The 21,334-nt window shown below is 35.9% G+C and overlaps 1 protein-coding gene across 1 annotated transcript in view; it reads left to right on the forward strand.

Moving 5' to 3' along the window:
- Positions 1 to 21,334, forward strand: part of SLC49A4 (solute carrier family 49 member 4) — a 101,779-nt gene that overhangs the window by 61,915 nt on the left and 18,530 nt on the right. The window contains exons 7-8 of the mRNA XM_061406854.1: positions 1,880 to 2,007; positions 17,845 to 18,027. Coding sequence (XP_061262838.1) covers positions 1,880 to 2,007; positions 17,845 to 18,027 — 311 coding nt within the window. The remainder of the gene's footprint in view (positions 1 to 1,879; positions 2,008 to 17,844; positions 18,028 to 21,334) is intronic.

The following is a 21,334-nucleotide window of genomic DNA, read 5'->3' on the forward strand; positions in this document are numbered from 1 at the left end:
AGATGGTAAAGAGTATGCCTGCAATGCAGAAGGCCCAGGTTCAATCCCTGCGTAGGGAAGATCCTCCTGGAGAAGGGACTAGCAACCTACTCCAGTATTCTTACCTGGAGAATTCCGTGGACAGAGGAGCCTGGCAGGCTACAGTCCATGGCATTGTAAGGAGTCAGACACAACTGAGTGACTAACACTTTCATTTTCACACACTACTCAAGGTTACTACTAAATGTACTACTTTGGTCTTAACAGTACACTTTAATAGTATTGGCCCATTTGAAAGGACTAGGTCTCCAAAATTGGTGGACCAGAGTGGTCAATTTAGTCTTATGTGATCAGGCCCTGAAAAACTTACTAACTGTTCAACTTCACTCAACTGGTTGTACCAGAAAACTGTTTTATTCTCTCATACCAGCTATCTGCCTATCTCACCAGTAAGTTCATGACACATCACTTAATATAAACCAAAAGAGTAATGAACATAGAATTAAAACAAAGCTTTTGGATTTTCTTGAGGAGCATTTCCATCAAGCTGTGAAACATTTTTCAGAGTACATAAGAATTTTCTTTTTGTCAACTTTCATAGTAGAGAACTAACCAAAGTCACTGGGCAAAGGTGCATCCATTTTTCCCACCAAAAGATGGCATCAGCTCTCACAGGCAGTCGTTTTAGTCTAGATAACACTTTACAAACGTGATTAACCACGTCATGTCAAATAAGTGCAAAATGAAAGAGTATTGCAAGTCATATCATTACAATAGAAATTAAAATCTATTTTACAAAAACAAAGAGAAAACATGGTAAATGTTATATTTGTGATGGGATCAGTTTTTCTACAATAGGAACAATTCTGAAGGACAGAGTAAGTTGTGTACAGGCAGAGCCAGACAATTGTGTTTATACAATCAGTGGTTCATTAGCAGATGAGGAAAAACGGTTGGCAAATGGGCAGGTTTTTGGTCATGACTAAATAGAAAGTATCTCTACCAGGAGTTGCATGTTAATTCAAGACAAAGCAGGATTTTTGAGAACTTAAAGTGCTATGAAACATTATGAACAAATTTTGTAGAATAAATTCAGTATTCTAGAGGTATGTTCTTGCTCTTACAAACCTTACAGTCTGATAGGGAAGAAAAACAATAAATGCAAAAGCAAGAGATATTTCAAGAGTGTGAGAATGGGGTGGGGAGGGCCATGAGCATGGAGAGCCTTCCTGAACTGAGACCTAAATGACCCAAGGAGTAAGCAGGAGTAAGTCACGTGACAGTCTGGAGATGCCAGCATTCCAGGACAGGGGCAGAAGCTACGGCTGCTATGGGAAACAACCTTAGTATGTAGGAGAGACAGAAGCAGGGCTGTGCGAGTGAAGAATAGTAAGACAAAGGGAAAGTGGAGGCAGAAACCAGATCATATAGGAAGGACCCCAAAGGCTCTGATGTAAGGCTTTATATTTGGCTCTAAGTGACTTTGAATTTTGGGAGAGCTGTCTTTGTAAGTTTTTATCAATGTTGGCCCATTTTCTAAGACTAGGACATTATGTGCTCATTATAGGATGTTTGGAAATTATAGAAAAATATACAAAGAAAGTAAAAGTGGCAATTAAAAACTAAGAATCTATCCTGTAATTATATTAATAAATACATAACAGAGATCATATTTTATGTGTTTTGTAAAAGGAAAAAAAAATCACAGAGCAACACTTATCACATACAGATACTCATACACACAAACACATAAAATGTATCAGTTTTTAAAAACATAAAAACTTGCTTTTAAAAGAATGCATTGAAATTTTTCAAGATATTATTGTTTAATCAAAGTGTGTCATTCATGTAAAGAGTATTTTAAAAATCCAGCTAGGATTAATACATTGTTTCTTTTCAGGTTTGCAGATTTTATCAGGGGTATGCTGAAACTAATTCTGCTCCTCCTGTTTTCTGGGGCTACGCTGTCATCCACGTGGTTCACCCTGACCTGTTTGAACAGCATCACACACCTGCCTTTAACCACAGGTAAACACAGACTGTTTTGAATTTTGAATGAATATTTTCAGTTTATAAAAGCATATATACACTGACAGTAGGGCTTTTTCCATAATTGTTATATATACAAAAAAGGTCTCCCTTGTCCAGCTGTCAGACCATAATCCCATCTAAGAAGCAACTGAAAATATTCCCATTGGTATTTTGCATATGGGAATGTATAATATTTTGCCTAAGCTTACATAGCTTGGAAAATCATATCAGAGCATAATACAAAAATTTTTATCTTCTGTATAGCCATTACATCATTGTTAAACAGGAAGGAAAATGAACAAAGGCAAAAAGCTATGTTTCAAGTACACACCAGTAAAATTCTTTGAATGAGCAACTATAGGTTTATTTTATATTTAGGCTTTTAAAAACTTTTAATTCAATCTATATAAACTAAAAACAGAAAAAAAAAGAAGTTCACTATTTCTCCCACCCCTGACCTCTTGCAGCCACCAATCTGTTCTCTGTTTCTATGAGCTTGGTTTTTTATGGTTTTTGTTTTTTTGTTTGTTTTTAATTCTACATGTAAGTGAGATCATACAGTATTTGTCTTTCTGTATCTTGACTTACTTCACTTAGCATAATATCCTCAAGATCAAAACATGTCACAGATGGCAAGATTTTGTTCTTTATGCCTGAGTAATATTCTATTGCATATATATTCCACAATTTACCCATTGTTAGGATTAGGTTGCTTCCATATCTTGGCTACTGTAAATAATGCTGCAGTGAACATGGGGGTGTGGATATCCTTTTGAGCTAATGATATCCGTTCCTCAGATAAGAAATGAGATTGCTGGATCAAATGGTAGTTCTAATTTTAGTTTTTTGAGGAACCTAAGTACTGTTTTCCATAGTGGCTGCACTAATTTGCATCCCCACCAACAGTACACAAGGGTTTACCTTTCTCCGCATCCTTACCAACACTTGTTATTTCTTATCTTATTGGTGATAGCCATTCTGACAGGTGTGGAGTGATATCTCATTGTGATTTTTTATCCATGTTTCTCTGATGATTAATGATACTGAGTTTCTTTTACGTGTCTGTTGGCCATCTGTATGTCTTCTTTGGAAAAATGAGTATTCAGATCTTCTGCCATTTTTTATTGCATTGTTTGTTTTTTAGTACTGAAATGTATGAATTATTGGTATATTTTAGATATTAGCCCCTTATCAGATAAATGGTTTGCAATTATTTTCTTCCATTCAGTAGGTTGCCTTTTCATTTGTTGATAGCTTTCTTTGCTCTGCAGGAGCTTTTCAATTTGATGTAGTCTCAGTTGTTAATTTTCACTGTTGTTCTTTTGGTGTCAGAATCAAAAAATTATTGCCAAGACCTGTGTCAAGGAGCTTACTGTCTCTTTTATATTCTAGGAGTTTTATGGTTTCAGGTCTTATGGATTCAAATTATGATTTCAAAGTTTTATGGATTCAAGGCTCTGATTCATTTTGTGTTAATTTCTGCATATGGTGTAAGATAGTGATCCAGTTTCATTCTTTTGCATGTGGTTGTACCGTTTTCCCAATATCATTTATTGAAGAGGCTGTTCTTCCCCATTGTATATTCCTGGCCTTTTTGTTGTAAACTAATTGACTGTAAGTGTACAGGTTTTATTCTGGGCTCTCTGTTTTGTTCCACTGATCTGTGTCTGTATTTTTATGCCAGTACCATACTATTTTAATTACTCTAGCTTTGTTATACAGTTTGAAATCAGGGCATGTGACGCCTCCAGCTTTGTTCCTTTTTTCAAGATTGCTTTAGCTATCCAGGGTCTTCTGTGGTTCCTCACAAATTTTAGGATTATTTCTTCTATTTAGACTGTAAAAAATGCCATTGGAAGTTTGATAGCTATTGCATTGAATGTGTACATTGTTTTGGGTAGTATGGATGTTTTATCAATAGTTATTCTTCCAATCTATGAGCACAGACTATCTGTCCACTTATTGTGTCTTCTTCAATTTCTTTAATTAATGTCATGTAGTTTTCGGTATACAGACCTTTCACCTCCTTGGTTAAACTTACTCCTAGATATTTTATTCTTTTGTTATAATTGTAAATGGGATTTTTTTCCTCATTTCTCTTACTAGTATAAAGAAATGCAAGGTTTTGTGTTGATCTTGTAGCCTACAATTTTACTAAATTTATTAGTTCTAACAGTTTTTTGATGGCATCTTCAGGATTTTCTATGTATAATATCATGTCATCTGCAAATGGTGTCAGTTTTGCTTCTTCCTTCCCTGTTTGGATGCCTTTTTTTTTCCTTGCCCATAAAAGTGGGGAGAGTGGGCATCCTTGTCTTGTTCCTGATCTTAGAGGAAAAACTTTCAGCTTTTTACCATTGAGTATGATGTTAACTGTGATCTTGTCATGTATAGCCTTTGTTATGTTGAGATACATTCCCTCTATACCCTCTTTGTTAAGAGCTTTTATCGTAAATGGATGTTGAATTTTGTCAAGTGCATTTTCTCTCTCTCTCGAGATGACCACATGGTTTTTCACTCCTCATTTTGTTAACCTGGTGGTTAACATTAACTGGTTTGCAGATGTTGAACTAGTCTTGGATTCTTCAAACAAATCCCACTTGACCATGGTTTATGATTGTTTTAATTTATTGTTAAATTTGGTTTACTAATATTTTGTTGAGGTTTTTTTCATCTATATTCAGCAGGGATATTGGTCTGTAATTTTCCTTTTTTGTGGCATCCTTGTTTGGTTTTGGTATCAGGGTGATTTTGGCCTTTTAAAATGTATTTAGAAATTTCCCCCTCTTCTATTTTTTGGAAGAGTTTGGAAAGGAATTGTGTTAGTTCTCCTTTGAAAGTTTGGTAGAATTCATTAGTGAAGGCTTTTGGTCATGGACTTTTGTTTGTTGAGGTTTTTGATTATTGATCCAGTCCTTTTTGCTAGCAACTGATCTGTTCAGATTTTCTATTTCATCATGATTCAGGCTTTGTAGATTGTGTATTTCTGGGAATTTACCCATTTCTTCTAGGTTGTCTATTTTGTTGGCATATAATTGTATCATAGTAGTCTCTTATCCTTCGTGTTTCTGATATCAATTATAACATCTCTTTCATTTCTGATTTTATTTATTTGAGTCCTCTCTCTTTTTTTTCTTGGTGAGGTTAGCCAAGGAATACAATATTGGCAATTTACATATTATTAGCTCATCCAGTTGACCTGAAACATTTATAACTGCAGTTGTTTTTGATTGTTATTAGTATCATTTGGGAATCTATATTAATCTTTCCATGGCTGCTATTAATAAGTTACCACAAATGTTGTTGTTGTTCAGTCACTAAGTCATGTCTGACTCTGCGACCCCATGAACAGCAGCATGCCAGGCTTCTCTGTCCATCACTAACTCTCTGCGTTTCCTCAAACTCATGTACATTGATTCAGTGATGCCATCCAACCATCTCATCCTCTGTCGCTCCTTCTCCTCTTGCCCTCAATTTCCCCTAGCATCAGGGTCTTTTCCAGTGAGTCAACTTTTCACATCAGCTGGCCAAAGTATTGGAACTTCAGCTTCAGCATCAGTCCTTCCAATAAGTATTCAGGGTTGATTTCCTTTAGGATTGACTGGTTTGATCTCCTTGCAGTCCAAGGGACTCTCAAGAGTCTTCTCCAGCACCATAGTTCAAAAGCATCAATTCTTTGGCCTTCAGCCTTCTTTATGGTCCAGCTCTCACATCCATGATGACTATTGGAAAAACCATACCCCAAATATAGTGACTTTAAAAAACAACACAAATTTATCATCTTACATTTCTGTAAGTTAGAAGTAAGCTTGAATCTCACTAGGCCAAAGTCAAAATGTGGGCAGACTCTAGGGAAGAATTTGTTTTCTTGCCTCCTCTAACTTCTAGAGGCTCCCCACATTCCTTGGCTTGTGGCTCCCTTCCTCTGTCTGTAAAGCTAGCAATAGCAGGTCAGGTCCTCATACTACATCATCTGTTTCTTCCTTACACATCCTTCCTTCCTTCATCATTGGTTCCTTCCTTCCCTCTGAACATCATATTCTGCCTCCTTCTTCCACTTTTAAGGCTCCTTGTGATTACATTGGGTTTACTCGGATAATCCAAGATAATCTTCCAGTTTTAAAGTCAGCTGATTAGTATCCTTAATTCCATCTGCAGCCTGAATCCTTTTTTGCCATGTATAACATATTCATAGATTCTAGGATCTCACACATGAATATCTTTTAGGGGAAGGAGGGGACATTATTCTGCTTGCCACAGGATCTTTTTAGAATTACTTTGACAGATTATTTTATAAGCCAAGAGGGCTCTGTTATTGCTTCTTTGCTTTAACAAAAGATTGTTTAAAATGCAGATTTTTTATTCCATTTGCAAGTAATATTCAGCCACTTTTTAGATTATATGTTTAATTATGGGAATATTTGTTATAAAGGTAGACTGTAGGCTTATTTAATGTAACAAGCACTTATATGGATAGGAATTTGGAGAGTCTGAGAGTGGCTCTATGGGGACCTGTTACCCAGTGGCATGGATGTTCCATGAGACTCCCTGCATAAGAGGATGATTCCTTTTGGCTGCATGTAATTAATGTATATTATATATCCCAAGTTGGATTTACATGCTCTGTAATAAAAAGATCAGAAGTTTGCACATCAGAGGCATCAAATCTTTCAAAGACAACCATTTATTTAGGAGTGAGTGTAGTGACAATAGGGCAGTGGGATAAGATATACCCAGCATTACCAAACTGTACCAACCCAGCTGTGGCTATTTAAAAATGAAATAAAAATCCATTTCTTTTAATAGGTGGATATTATTTTTTTAATGGCCACTAAATTATTAAGACATATATATATTTATTTATTTATTTATTAAATTGTTTGAGCCTAGATGGACAGGGAGGCCTGGCGTGCTGAGGTTCATGGGGTCGCAAAGAGTCAGACTCGACTGAGCGACTGAACTGAACTGAACTGAACCATGTAAATAACAGAATTGTTAGCTATTTTCTTTGACTTTGAGGCAACACTAAAAAATTACTGAGATACAAATGGTGCTGAGAAGGAAGATTGGAAACCTCTGCTCTGTACATCCTGCTAGTATTCCCTCTTTTCAGTGTTTATTTTTTTGCCTATAAATCCCAGTTGTCCAAAGGAATCTTTTTGGATACTTCACCCTTTTAATATACTAACATTCCTTCATTAGAGTTTTGAGCAATTTTGGCAAGTATTCTGAGCCAGAAAATTTTTTTTTATTCTGGTGTAGTTTCAAATTTAACAGCTATTCAACATTCTGGTGGAACAGTTTTAGTTTACAATTCTTCTTGTTCATGGCATTACACTCAAAAGTTTTTTATGATACTGCATGTCAAGTATTCATCTGTTAGATTTCACAAGAACACAGTCATGAGTACATGATTAACAGACATTTTTCCTTGAATTAAGTGTAGAATATTCATTATAAGATAGTATATGTTCATTGAATATCCTATATTTTCTATTTAACCTGATAAAATTAACAGTTTAATCTCTGGATGGCAGCATTATAAATTTAGTTTTCACCTCCTTTTTTGTCTGGACTTGTAACAATAAGCTTGTTTTACTTTTATAATCAGAAAGCATATATATTAATATATTTGAAAACTATGCATCTTTTTAAATCTTTAAAGGAAATTGATGTAATTGATCCCAGTCAAGACTTATTTTCCCATTCTGTCCTTAAAAATAATTATGTTGGACAGAAAGGAAAGCAGAATTCTGAAATAAACCAAGGCTAGAATTGAGAAATTGAGTTTGAGGTAGATGTCCTAACCACTGAATTAATAAATTCTCCTGTTTTCAAATGTCAGTTTATTAATGTCACTTAGAAGCTCCCGAATGATACATTTTTAACTTACAAATACACTGGATTAAGGTCTAGATTTGTTCACATACATTCTCTGAATTATCAGAGTATTGTTTTCTCTTTCCCAGTACTTAGCAATTAGTAATTACTTAGTATATGTCTTATCTTCGTATCAGCCTGGAAATATGGAGCATGGACTTTTGCCTTATAAATTCTGACACCAGCTCCACCCTAGTACCTAGCACAAGCCCTGAGTAATGAATGAATGAGTGAATGAAGTATATTTTATCTCCATTTTGAATCTCAATAGGTATGACTTATTGCCAATAATAGTCGGGAAGCTTGGCCACTCTTTATTATTCAGCACTAGCTATAGGAAGGTCAAAGGGCACATTTTAATAGAACAATGGAGAATTTGAATAAATCTGTCACAGATACTCTTTCTTACTGCCTTTGTAAAAGTCTGACCTAATTCCTTTTAAGTAAAAAGGTTTGATGAAAGGGAACTTAGTACAAAATCTAATTATAGACACATCTAGACCTTTAGGCTGATATTTCAAGTCAGTGATGGCAAATTCATGGTTTTTTTTTTAAACCAGAGTCATTCTTTTTTTAATCAGGAAAATGTCTAGTCTTTTCCCAATTTCTAGCAAAATTAATGTTTCTACTATTACTTTTTATAAATCAGAAGAATCTGCGTGAAAAGTATTTGAAAATATACACCTTAATTATAACAACATAATAAATTAAAAGCTATTAATTTTGTTCAACCCACGTGTTATAAGTGCTACTACTGCTAGAACCTTCTAATGCAATTTTTTTGTAGTTCACTGATCTTGATATTACTGTTGCCATCTCTTCAGAAGAAAAACTGGATTATTGCATTCTATCTCAAGGTGTTCTATTTTCATATGTGTACAAACATCCTCTTGAAGGTTCTCAGTGGTATGCTCCTAATATTTCTGTAGGGAAACTCAATATTTAATATTGTATTATGTCTTCATTAATTGAATTAGCTGTAATAGGGAAATAAATAAACTCATGATTAGACATGTTTCAAAATCTTGACTCTTATGCTAAAACAAAACTATGAAAATACATTATTCACCTTATCTGGGAAATAGATGTCTAGCCTTGCTAGCCACGATTCACATGCCATTTTTCACTGAACAGATGAGTACTTTGAAAATGACATTTTGAAAAATGTTAGCACTTTGGTGTTGAGTTTGTTGAAATAATGTAATTTAACTGTTTAACAGAAGATGCTTTGGGAGAGGTTCTTTAATGCGAGTTCCTAGAATGCCACGGTGGTGATAACGGGTAGCGGGGGCATAAGAGGGAGATGATTAGCTAGACAGAAATCCCTGGAGGGTGATAGCCCATTAAAAGCTGACTTCAAATGGTAATTAAAGAAAGGGAATATATATGTTTGTATTGAAAATCATGTGAAATGTATAGACTAGAGAGTATCCTCTTAATATATTTTCATGCATTTTACCTTTGTTAAGATAATTATGTCCAATTTTAATAGCATGCAAAGAGATAAAAACAAACACTTGCCCAAAAATGAGGGGAAATGAGAAAACTCAGAAAGGGTGATGAGCATAATTAAAGAAATGCACATTATTATGGAAATTAGAGATTTTAAACTTTAAAGAAGGAAGGCTAAGTAGTCAATTATTATTTTCAGTTTTATGAACTAAGAGTGAATTACTCATGTTCGTGACTGATTAAGGGGCAAAAATAGAACAGGGATTAAAAGACGAGAATGGATTTATGAAAGGCTCAGCGAAATGCTTCTTACTGAAGAAGGTCTTGTAATTAATATTCATCCATGGAGATTTTCAAGGGAAACAAGTCTTCAGGTAGAACCTGTGTTTCTTGAAGGTGGAGGGTTTGACCAGATGGTACATGTTCCATGATTTAATAGCACATTGCCTTCTGCAGAACCGTATGTCATTCTTTGGGAGCTTAAGAGTTGCTGGTAAACCTCGACCTATGATGTCTCATTTCCCAACCAGTCTACTCTGGGCCCACTGTTTCAGAGGATTATTAGTTGTGCTTCATTTCTGCAAGATAATAACTATGCTTTCCAGCCATAAGGGACTGTAAACATAACAGTCTTTATAGGACTGAATTCTGCCAACAAAGGGTCTAAACAAGAGACATGCACAAATTAATAACATGCAGAAAGAAAACCATCACCATGAATGAATACTGCAGCAAAATATGCCCCCTCCTCTTTTGAAACCCTTTCAGGTATTGCATGTTTAAATTAGTGATGGGTCATTAAGGCCACAGCAGTCATTTTTAGGAAGAAAAAGTGAGGCTGAGTTGAAAGGCACAGTTCAGTGATATAGAAATGTGTATTAGTATGTGTGTATATATAAATGTACATATGTATTCTATATATTCAATATGCTCAAAATGTATGAGGAACAATAGTTAGCAAACTTTTGAATGTTTACCCTGTGTCTTTACATATATATCTTTATTTCCAAAAGGAGTATTTTCATTTGCAATGTCAAGTTTTAGTTTTTATAAATATTTTTAATAAAGGTCTAATCTATAATAATTCCTAGTTAAGTTTCCTAACATTTATCATGAAGTAAAAATTCAGTCCATATGCACAATATTAAAAATTTGTCCAATAAAGTATATTAATGTTAATAAACCTATTCTTTAGGGAAATTTCTTGACTCTACTCCTTAAAATAATTTATGATTAAAATATTGTTATTTTATAATCCTTGTTTCATATTTATAATGCTTCTTAATAAAACTGTAAAAAAGTTTCTGTTATTATCCTCTATGAAGCACCTGTAAGATTTTATTTTTAATATCCTAGTTAAGCTTTCTACCTACATGTATCTAAATTTGTTATTGATCTGCTTAAATGAACCTTAGTCATCATCTGATATAACTTATTCAATAAATGAGCTCTTCCATTACAACCTAGATATATGTTCATATGACCACAACTTTAATGAAAACCTCCCTTTTTAAAAATTTTATTTTCAATTGAAGGATAATTACAGTATTGTGTTGGTTTCTGCCATACATCAACATGAATCAGCCTTCGGTATACATATGTCCCCTCCTTCAAGTCAGTGATGGCAAATTCATGTTTCTTTTTTTTAGCCAGAGTCATTCTTTTTTTAATCAGGAAAATGTCTAGTCCTCCCTCCCACCTCCACCCCATCCCAGCCCTCTAGGTGGTCACAGAGCCCCAGTCTGAGCTCCCTGAGTCACACAGCAAATTCCCACTGGCTGTCTGTTTTACATATGACAGTGTATATGTTTCCGTGCTGCTCTCTCCATTCATCCCACCCTCTCCTCCCCCAACTGGGTCCACAAGTCTGTTCTCTGTGTCTGTGTCTCCACTGCTGCCCTGCAAACAGGTTCATCAGTACCATCTTTCTAGAGTCCATATATATGTGTTAATATATGATATTTACTTTTCTCTTTCTGATTTATTTTACTCTGTATAATAGACTCTATGTTCATCTGCCTCATTAGAACTGACTCAAATGCATTCCTTTTTATGGCTGAGTAATATTCCACTGTGTGTATATATATATATATATATATATATATATATATATATGTATATATGTACCACAGCTTCTTCATCCATTCATCTGTCAATGGACATCCAGGTTGCTTCCATGTCCTAGCTATTGTAAATAGTGCTGCAATGAACATTGGGGTCCATGTGTCTTTTTCAGTTATGATTTTCTCAGGGTATATGCCCAATAGTGGGATTGTTGGGTCAGATGATAGTTTTATTCCTAGTTTTTTAAGGAATCTCCATGCTGTCCTCCATAGTGGCTGCATCAATTTATATTCCCACCAACAGTGCAAAAAGGTTCCCTTTCCTCCACACTCTCTCCAGCTTTTATTGTTTGCAGATTTTTTTGATGTTGGCCATTCTGACCAGTGCGAGGTAATATCTCACTGTAGTTTTGATTTGCAGTTCTCTAATAATGAGCTATGTTGAGCATCTTTTCATGTGTTTATTATCTATTGGTATGTGTTCTTTGGAGAAATGTCTGTTTAGGTCTTCTGCCCACTTTTTGACTGAGTTGTTTTTCTGGTATTGAGTTGCATTAGCTGCTTGAAAACCTCCCTTGTACCCAGCAAACCCACACTTGTGTCAACAACACAGGAAAATTAAGAAGTTGGGTTCTGAACGTTCATCTTTGAGTATATGGCTAAAGCCTTGTTTAGCTCTCATGGGAAAGCTGTATTACAGTATCATAGATATCTGCTAAATAAAGTGAGCACCAGAAATACTAAAGAAATCCTAGTGCATATTCTACAAAGGGCTTAGCAGTTGGTTTCCTTTTTGTCTTTTTATGAATGGGATTATACTGTTTTTCAAAAAAAAAAAAAACACCTCCCTTGTTAATCAGCTCTGGATCCTAGGAAATTTTCTTCCTATCCAGCTGTAACTCATTTGGAGCAACACATCTCCCACAGAGCAACGTGGCCACATTCTACTTCCACTGGCAGCTCTCAGAACACTTGAAGATACCGGTCATGTCTCCGTTAGCCGTTAATCTAAACACCCCCCAATTCTCACAACCTTTCCTCATACATGGATTCCATACCACTAACCAGCATAGTCACTGCCTTCTAAACCTACCATAGCTTGTCGGGACCCTCCTTAAACAGTATTACTAGAATTTAGCACTTTCCCTGCTGCTTTTGTTGTTGTTTAGTCTTTTTAATTGTGTTCAACTCTTTTCTGACCCTGTAGACTAGAGCCTACCAGGCTCCTCTGTCCATGGCTGCATTTGGCACCCAATGGTAGGAGGCTGTGGCTTCTCCTTGCCTTTTTTGCTTCTTTTAAAGAGAATAAAGTAGAATTATCTTAATGCTGTGTGTATAAATGGCTGCTGAGCCCATAGGTGTCCGTCATATTCCTTTAGATTAGGAATGATTTGAGGTTAGTGTCCTATTTACTGTTCCAGCATAGCTGCTTGCATATACAAGGCACTTGATAAATGATTTTGCAGAAAAGCTTAAGCTAAGTTTTCCCTTTTATATACCTAAGCAATAATTCTTGAGCCCATTTTACATTTATCATGATTAAAGTTCATTGTTTTTTTCTGTAACCTTTTGGTGCTCTGTTTTTGATTCTGTTATCTGTCTTCTGTGCAGTCACTTCCAGCTTTTTGTGTGGAATACAGATTTGAGAAGCATTCCTTTTGTGTGAATACCATTGGATAAAAGAAATAAGAGAAAACTACTTTTTTCAGTCTGATACAGTGGCTTGGTGGGAAGTACACTTGATTCTGTAGATTTAATTATACTATTGTTATTAACACTGCTAACCTAACATTGGGTCTCCCTGATGGCTCATTCTGTAAAGAATCATTTTGACTCTCAGAAATTCAGTTACTTTGTCTTACTTTACCTGCCTTAAAGAGTTAATAGGATGGTCAAATATGACAGTATATTTAAAAGCAGTTTTAAAAGGTGTTTCAGAAATTATATAAATCCAAGATTTGAAGTTGTTATTGTTTTTGATGATATCTTGAGAATCTTATTAAATGTTCCATAGAAATAGTTCTTCTCTGAAATTTTATGATTTGCTTTATAACTGCTAATCACCTAAGATTTGAGTGTCTTGGCTAATAAAAATGTATTCACACATAGTTTTACTTCCCAAAAGTCTAGTAATTTAGTTTGTCATTGGAAATGGGTGGAGAGAAGAGTTCTTTCAGGGTTATGATCTTAGTATTCTTGAAAAACATGCATTTAAGTGGGATCACAATAAACTGTGGAAAATTCTTCAAGAGATGGGAATACCAGACCACCTGACCTGCCTCTTGAGAAACCTGTATGCAAGTCAGGAAGCAACAGTTAGAACTGCACATGGAACAACAGACTGGTTCCAAATAGGAAAAGGAGTACGTCAAGGCTGTATATTGTCACCCTGCTTATTTAACTTATATGCAGAGTACATCATGAGAAACGCTGGGCTGGAAGAAGCACAAGCTAGAATCAAGATTGCCAGGAGAAATATCAATAACCTCAGATATGCAGATGACACCACCCTTATGGCAGAAAGTGAAGAGGAACTCAAAAGCCTCTTGATGAAAGTGAAAGAGGAGAGTGAAAAAGTTGGCTTAAAGCTCAACATTCAGAAAATGAAAATCATGGGATCTGGTCCCATCACTTCATGGAAAACAGATGGGGAAACAGTGGAAACAGTGTCAGACTTTATTTTGGGGGGCTCCAAAATCACTGCAGATGGTGATTGCAGCCATGAAATTAAAAGACACTCCTTAGAAGAAAAGTTATGACCAACCTAGATAGCATATTCAAAAGCAGAGACATTACTTTGCCAACAAAGGTCCGTCTAGTCAAGGCTGTGGTTTTTCTAGTGGTCATGTATGGATGTGAGAGTTGGACTGTGAAGAAAGCTGAGCGCTGAAGAATTGATGCTTTTGAACTGTGGTGTTGGAGAAGGCCCTTGAGAGTCCCTTGGACTGCAAGGAGATCCAACCAGTCCATTCTAAAGGAGATCAGTCCTGGGTGTTCTTTGGAAGGAATGATGCCAAAGCTGAAACTCCAATACTTTGGCCACCTCATGCGAAGAGTTGACTCCTTGGAAAAGACTCTGATGCTGGGAGGGATTGGGGGCAGGAGGAGAAGGGGACGACAGAGGATGAGATGGCTGGATGGCATCACCGACTCGATGGACGTGAATTTGAGTGAACTCCGGGAGTTGGTGATGGACAGGGAGGCCTGGCGTGCTGCGATTCATGGGGTCGCAAAGAGTCGGACACGACTCAGCGACTGAACTGAACTGAAGTTATTTGGTGGTACACAGGTCTTTGTTTTTGGCAATGTAAATTACAAGCCTATGAAATTTTATTAACTTCTTGGAGAAAAATTCTGCATCAGCATTGCGTTTTGTTCTACTAAATTACCTTGACTTTTTAATTGATAGGCAGTTTATTTTAATTTTAGTATCAGTACTATAGAAAGTCATGGAAATATTTAATGATCATGTAGTTTGAACCCTCTGATGAGCAGCAAATTATCTTGTCTGCCCGACTTTTAATAGATGACTTTCACCCACTGGATCTGCCAAACTAATGTGTAAAGATACTGTATCAGACTCTAAACTGAAAATTCAAATGGAAGTCAAATTCAGACTCATAATAATCAGCTTTTACTTTGTGCATGTCCCAGAATACTGGGGAGAATATTAAATCAATCCTGACACAGATAGTTTTCCCTCATTCTGATTATGAGGATCTTAATTTAACCCTTTCCTGTGTAAATTATTTTGATTCTTTAATTTCTATGATAACAAGTTATTTCACAAATCCATTTAGCATAAAGCAATCTCGTGATCAACATATTTATAGTAATTCAAGAAGCAAACACTGTGAATGAGAGAATTGAATGAACGTACTTGGTTTCTTTTTTATTTCTGTCCTCTGAAGTTATATCAGCAGTCTTAGCCCACTTATCCTACATATAACAAGAATTTTAATAAATGAAGTGGGAATATTTATGTCAAGGATCCTGGACCAAGGCTGGATTATATGGATCCTGGATGTAGACATCAGGTATGTGAGTCGGCTCTCACACTGATAACCATTTCTGAGTCAAGGAGCTAACAAAAGTGCATAAAGTGGAGTTGGATCAGCTGCCAGTTAATTAGTTTACAATGACATTTCTCTTTTTATTTTATTAAATAGGTAAAATAGACACATAGTAAAAACTAAGTTCAAAAAAGCAGAAAAGGGTTTACAGTGAAAAATGTCTACTATCCTATGGCCCCCAATTTCCCTCTGTAGCGGCAACCCTGAATGTCAGTTTCTTAGGTATTTCCAGAAAATTCTATACATTTATAAATAAATGTGTGTGTGTGTGTGTGCGTGTGCATGTGCGTATGTGTGTATACCTTACACTGTTCTGTACTTTTTTCATTTATTCATTTTTGCTGTCATTACCATCAGCAAATACAGTTGTTTCATTTTTAATGGTTGCATAGGATACCTTTGTTTGGATGTTTGATAAATTTTTAAATAACCAACTCACAATTGGTGGACATCAAGCTAGTTTTTAATGTTTTCATACTACAAACAATATTGCAGTGAGTGTTCTGTATATATGTGTACTGCATAGCTGTGGGATAAATTCCTAGAAGTGGAGTTTCTGGATCAAAGATTAAGTGCATTATTTGATAGATGTTCCCAAATTACCCACTACAAGATGAACTGTTTACAGTTTCATTCACAGTGGTTTTCAGACAGGATTCCCTGCTTCACCAGCCTCTACTTTTCTGAGACATCTCATGCCTCTTTTTTTCCCCACACCATGCTTGATAAAAATCAGTAAAATCAAATCTCTTTTCAAGACTCTACTGACAGTCCCCTTTGACTGTGTCCTCATTTCACCTTATCATTCTTTCTTTCCAACATGCAATTATTTTATTAGATTATGATTACTTTTCAGTTATCACACTTAAATTTTCCTGATTACAAATTGCATGTGAGGGTATATTTGTGATAGTAGAATGTGAAAAATATCTTCTAGTCCTGAAAGGCCAGTGTAATTGGAGGAGGAAGTATGAGTTGAGATTAATTAGAGATTAATTAGAGAAATGCTGTTAGGAAACAGTGGATGCAGATTTTTTTTTTAACTTCTCCAACAATGTTAGGGATTATTAATGATTGCAATTGAGTATGGTAAATTCTGGTAATTTGATATTAGTTCTATGAATAATACATAACAGATTTAGAGTAATTCCCTCACTTTCTTCTGTTCCTCAATAGAAATTTTTTCCTTAACAAATATTTTTATTAAAAATATTTTCCTGGTAACTTTAAGGTTAAAATAATTGCTACTCACTATCATCAGTGGACATGATATACTTATTAGTCCAATGGGAGATGTTTTAGGTTTCTAAATAGGATATCTTTCTTTCCTCATTGATTCTGTGGTTTAGTCGCTAAGTCGTTTCTGACTTTTGTGACACTGTGTCTGTAGCCCACCAGTCTCCTCTGTCCATAGGGTTTTCCAGGCAAGAATACTGGAGGGGGTTGCCATTTCCTTCTCCAGGGGATCTTCCCAACCCAGGGATCAAACCCAGGCCTACTGCACTGCAGGCAGATTCTTCACCGACCAGCTACCAAGAAAGCCCGTTGATTCTGTATTCACCTTCAAATTAACATTTTTGAAGATTTGTATGCAGACAGTAGCATTAATATAATTATTTGGAGTGGGGCACATTTCTCTAACCATTCCTCTAAGAATAAGAACAGTGGCCTTGTTCAAAATTTTCACTATAGATTGAGTTCATAGGCTATTTATAGGCTAATCTGGGATCCCAGCCACTATTAATTATACATTTCTAGGTGAAATTTTTTTCTATGTTCCAAAAATGTCATGTATTTAAAAAAAATTCTTGACCTGAAACTCATTCTAAAATTGAGGACTATTTCTATTTTAAGTGTTTCTCCAGGAATTACATAGCAGATAACTTTTATTTTGTGTTTGAAGGCTGTTATTAAACAGTCTTAAAATATGTAATTTTCAGTAATAATTAATGTCGCTTACATCTTTTCTTAGATTTTAAGTTTTCTTTAAAATTATAGAATGAGTCTAGATTTTGTGTTAAGTTGCTATATTTTATCTGTCCCTCAATATGCCAGGAGTGTGACTCAGGGGAAAGAACCCTTTAAATTGTAACAGTTAAAATTGTTTTTGTGCTTTAGAGTAATCCACCAAAAACATAAAGCAAATAAACTGGTAATCATTCCAGCTATAAAACCTTTTCCTATATACTCCCCAAAACCCGAGCGAAGAGCTGACAGATGTGTGAAGCTTTATCCAACTTCATCACTTGCCACTGAGAAGAGGTAAAATTCCAGAGTTAATACTCATGAAAGAGACACCAGAACATCCATCTGATATGACTCACTGCCACTCCTGTGAAACTGAAATGTTTGTGTTTTTATTTTAGTGACATTGTACGCCTCCTGTATTCTCCTGGGAGTGTTCCTGAATAGCAGTATACCTATATTTTTTGAGCTTTTTGTGGAAACTGTCTACCCAGTTCCAGAAGGAATTACTTGTGGAGTTGTCACTTTTTTAAGTAATATGTTCATGGGAGTACTTTTGTTTTTTCTCACATTTTATCACACAGGTAAGAAATTTGACTCTTCATTTACTATCTAAATGTGTCCATTAGGAGCGAGGTTTGTGGTGCTAATGTATAGACAATTATGTGACGAGTTCTAAGGTAAATCACTTTATTTGAGCTTTCACGTGCCAATAAAAGAAAATATCTTCAGTTGCTTTTCTTGAAATGCATCCTAGCCTAATGTAATGTACCCTAACCCCTCGCACACACCTGGAATTTCTGATTTAATTAACTTGGACAGGGGCCCAGCATTTCTACCTAACCCTCCAGGTAATTCTAACATGCTATTTCTCATTGAGAACCAATGATATCTTGCTTTAAAAAAAATTGCTTTGACTCTACTGTCTTAACATAGGGTTGAAATTAAGGTCAGGGATATATATGTAGTTTAAAGCCTTATGGATAATGAGAAGTCACTCAAAGAGCAGATCCAGTGTATAGGACAGCTTGTCCAATGAACATTTTATGATTACAGAGGTGCTCTTTGTCTATGCTGTCAACACAGTAGTCACTAACCCCACGAAGCTAATGCAGCTACCAACCTGGGTTTTTCATTTTATTTCATTTTGATTAATTTAAATTTACATTTAATTGCTACATGTGCCTGCCGAATTGGTCAGTGCAGGTATAGTGTGCAAAGAAGGTTAAAGTTAGAATCCAGGGGTATGCCTTTGAAGAAGAGGGAGGTCCTCACAAAAGAAAGGATTAGGGTCCTCAACCCACATGGAGGAGCTCGCCTTGGACCAGAGGAGGTGGAGAGAAGGCAGTGTACAAGCCTTAGAAGCAGACATCTCTGCCAGGCACATTGCTCGGGGAGAGTTCCTTCTTGATGTCATCAACTTTTCTGCTTAGAAGCCAGTTCATCTATGATGAGCTTGTGGGAAGACAGTGGAGAAAGGGCCTAAGGAAAGAATGAAATAGCTTTTGAGGGGGTGGGAAGAACTGCTGCAGGAACAGCTGCAAAGCTCACTGAGCTTGTTGAAGGCAGACCCCACGGTGTTGGGGTTGGCAGCTTTGTAGTGACTCTGCTTTGCAGTTGCTTGGCTTTCTCTGATACTGTCTTTTCTGCAGTCCAGATTTTGTCTCCCTGGTTTAGAAATTAGGGGCCCAATTATTTAGGCTTCTTTTTCGCATGTTAAAATAAAGATTTATACTTATTTTATACTTCTACATGTCTTGTTTTTTATTTTGTACTTGTGAGTTGTAAATATAAATCTTTTATTAATTTTTACGAGGTTTCTGTCCCATTTTATTTCATCTTAAACAAATGAATATTACCACCTTTTTTTTTTTTTTCTGGTTGATGTTTTCTTAACTACTTATCAGATACCAGTAAATATGGGTAATTTGAACATGTAAGAATCTAATTTATAGGACTCAAATATAAGAAATGCTCTGAAATGTGACAATTCAAGAAACCTAATTATTTTCAGGAATCCTCACAGGCTTGTAATTGAAATAATAGTGACAATAACATCATTGACTCAAAAACAAATTTTTGAAACTTTAACAGCTGATGAAATAAAATCTCCCTGAGCTTTGGACAGCTTTTGGCAGAGCACTTTCACCTCACAGCAAAATCCAAATGCTATATTAATTTCTTACTATAATTAACAATAAACTAGATCATTTCTGTCAATCAGTAATTCAGGAAAAGAAGTTTTCAGCTTTGCTAAACCTGATATCCATTTGGTTTGCCCTATGAACGACAGTAATATTTTCGAAGGCGATCTTAATAAGGTCAGACCACTGTTCACTGTCCTCCTGGAAATGTGTGTTTCCATTAGAGGAAATGCCATCACCAGGTGTCAGGGTAAAGTCTTTGCCCCCAGTTAGTTTTGTAAATGGAATCATCTAACAATTATTACATTATCAGCTTTAACCCACTTCAGTAGTGTCACAGTTGACAGAGATGGCTGTTGCCCTTAGCAATGGTTTTCCAGCTCGCAGACACAGGTGGGCTGAGTAGTCCTTACAGCCTGGCTGAGCATGCACGGATTCTCCTCTAGAATGGAAATTGCTGTGTCTTCCCAGCATTTAAAAACATCAACAGTAGATGCCAGATCATGTTACCCTTAACAGACCTCTTGCACATGACCTATAGAATATAGGAGACATGTATTTATCGGTCAGTTTAAGGCAGGAACCCCTCCTGCGCTGTCTGACTGTGGAGGAGGCCAATGCGTTCCTACCATTGTGCTCAGCCAGAAGAGAGTCTCTGCCGTTCTCCTGATTCCTGCATGTGGCAGCCTCCGATTTGTTCCGGTCAGTCAGTGCTCACTCCTCCTTTTGCAGGTTCTTGGTAACCAGATACAAGCAGACATTTGTGTTTCTTTGTCACAGGCAGTGTTAGAAACAGCACCATTTCTGTTAATTCCTATCTCACTGATATGATCGAGGGTTTATCTAGCTGGGGGAAGAAAGCTTCCCTCTTTTGGGTTGGTTTCTGATCACATGTTCTTACACATATCTGTATAGATAGAGGTTAAAGGTTTCTACCTAAACTCCATGACTACTGTGAAAAATAAAACTTTAAATAAAAATTAACCAAACAGGATGATTTTCAGGACCAAAAAAAAAATCTCAGTATGTTTTGACATTTTAGAGTTAATGAGAAAATCAGTGTGAAAGAGCTTTAACCAGGGCATGACTGGCACTCACTAAATTTTTTTTTTCCTTCTGGATAATTTTTTCCTTTGTGGATAATTTTTTTTTTCTTTCTGGTGATGATAGGAATTTAAACATCTAGGCTTCTATTTTTTAAAAAATGTTTTTATATGCTTATTTTTCAATGTGTGTGAGGAATACAAACAAACCCACACCCCACAACTTTCTAAGGCTAAAAAGTTATTAGAAGTATGAAAACTCTGTTGAGATTCTTTCCCTTATGTTTATTTGATCTCCGCCCCCAGAAGTCCCACAGCAAAATTCAACATGTCTTATAGCCTGGGTGTGATGATACAGAAATGACAAATCTGAAAACAATTATGTAAAATTATTTCCTAAACTTTTATTTCCACAACGTGGTATGCTAAATGTTGAATATGATAAATTCCCTTCCATTAGAACCAGTGTTTGAATGTCATAATTTAGTCATTTTAAATTTGAAAAACTCACCCAGAAGTTAGTTATATGTCAGAATTCAGCTATTAGTTACATGATTGGAGAGTCTGATTTTTAATCATCATAAAGATTGGTGGTTTTTTAGATCACTTCTCAAGGCAGTACTAAACTTCCTGAGCGGAGTTCTTGTTTCCCCACCATGTGCTATCTGGTAGATGACTACATCAGATGTGGCTTTTCAGAGCCA

This window comes from Bos javanicus, chromosome 1, assembly GCF_032452875.1.
Source record: "Bos javanicus breed banteng chromosome 1, ARS-OSU_banteng_1.0, whole genome shotgun sequence".
Taxonomy (NCBI): Eukaryota; Metazoa; Chordata; class Mammalia; order Artiodactyla; family Bovidae; genus Bos; species Bos javanicus.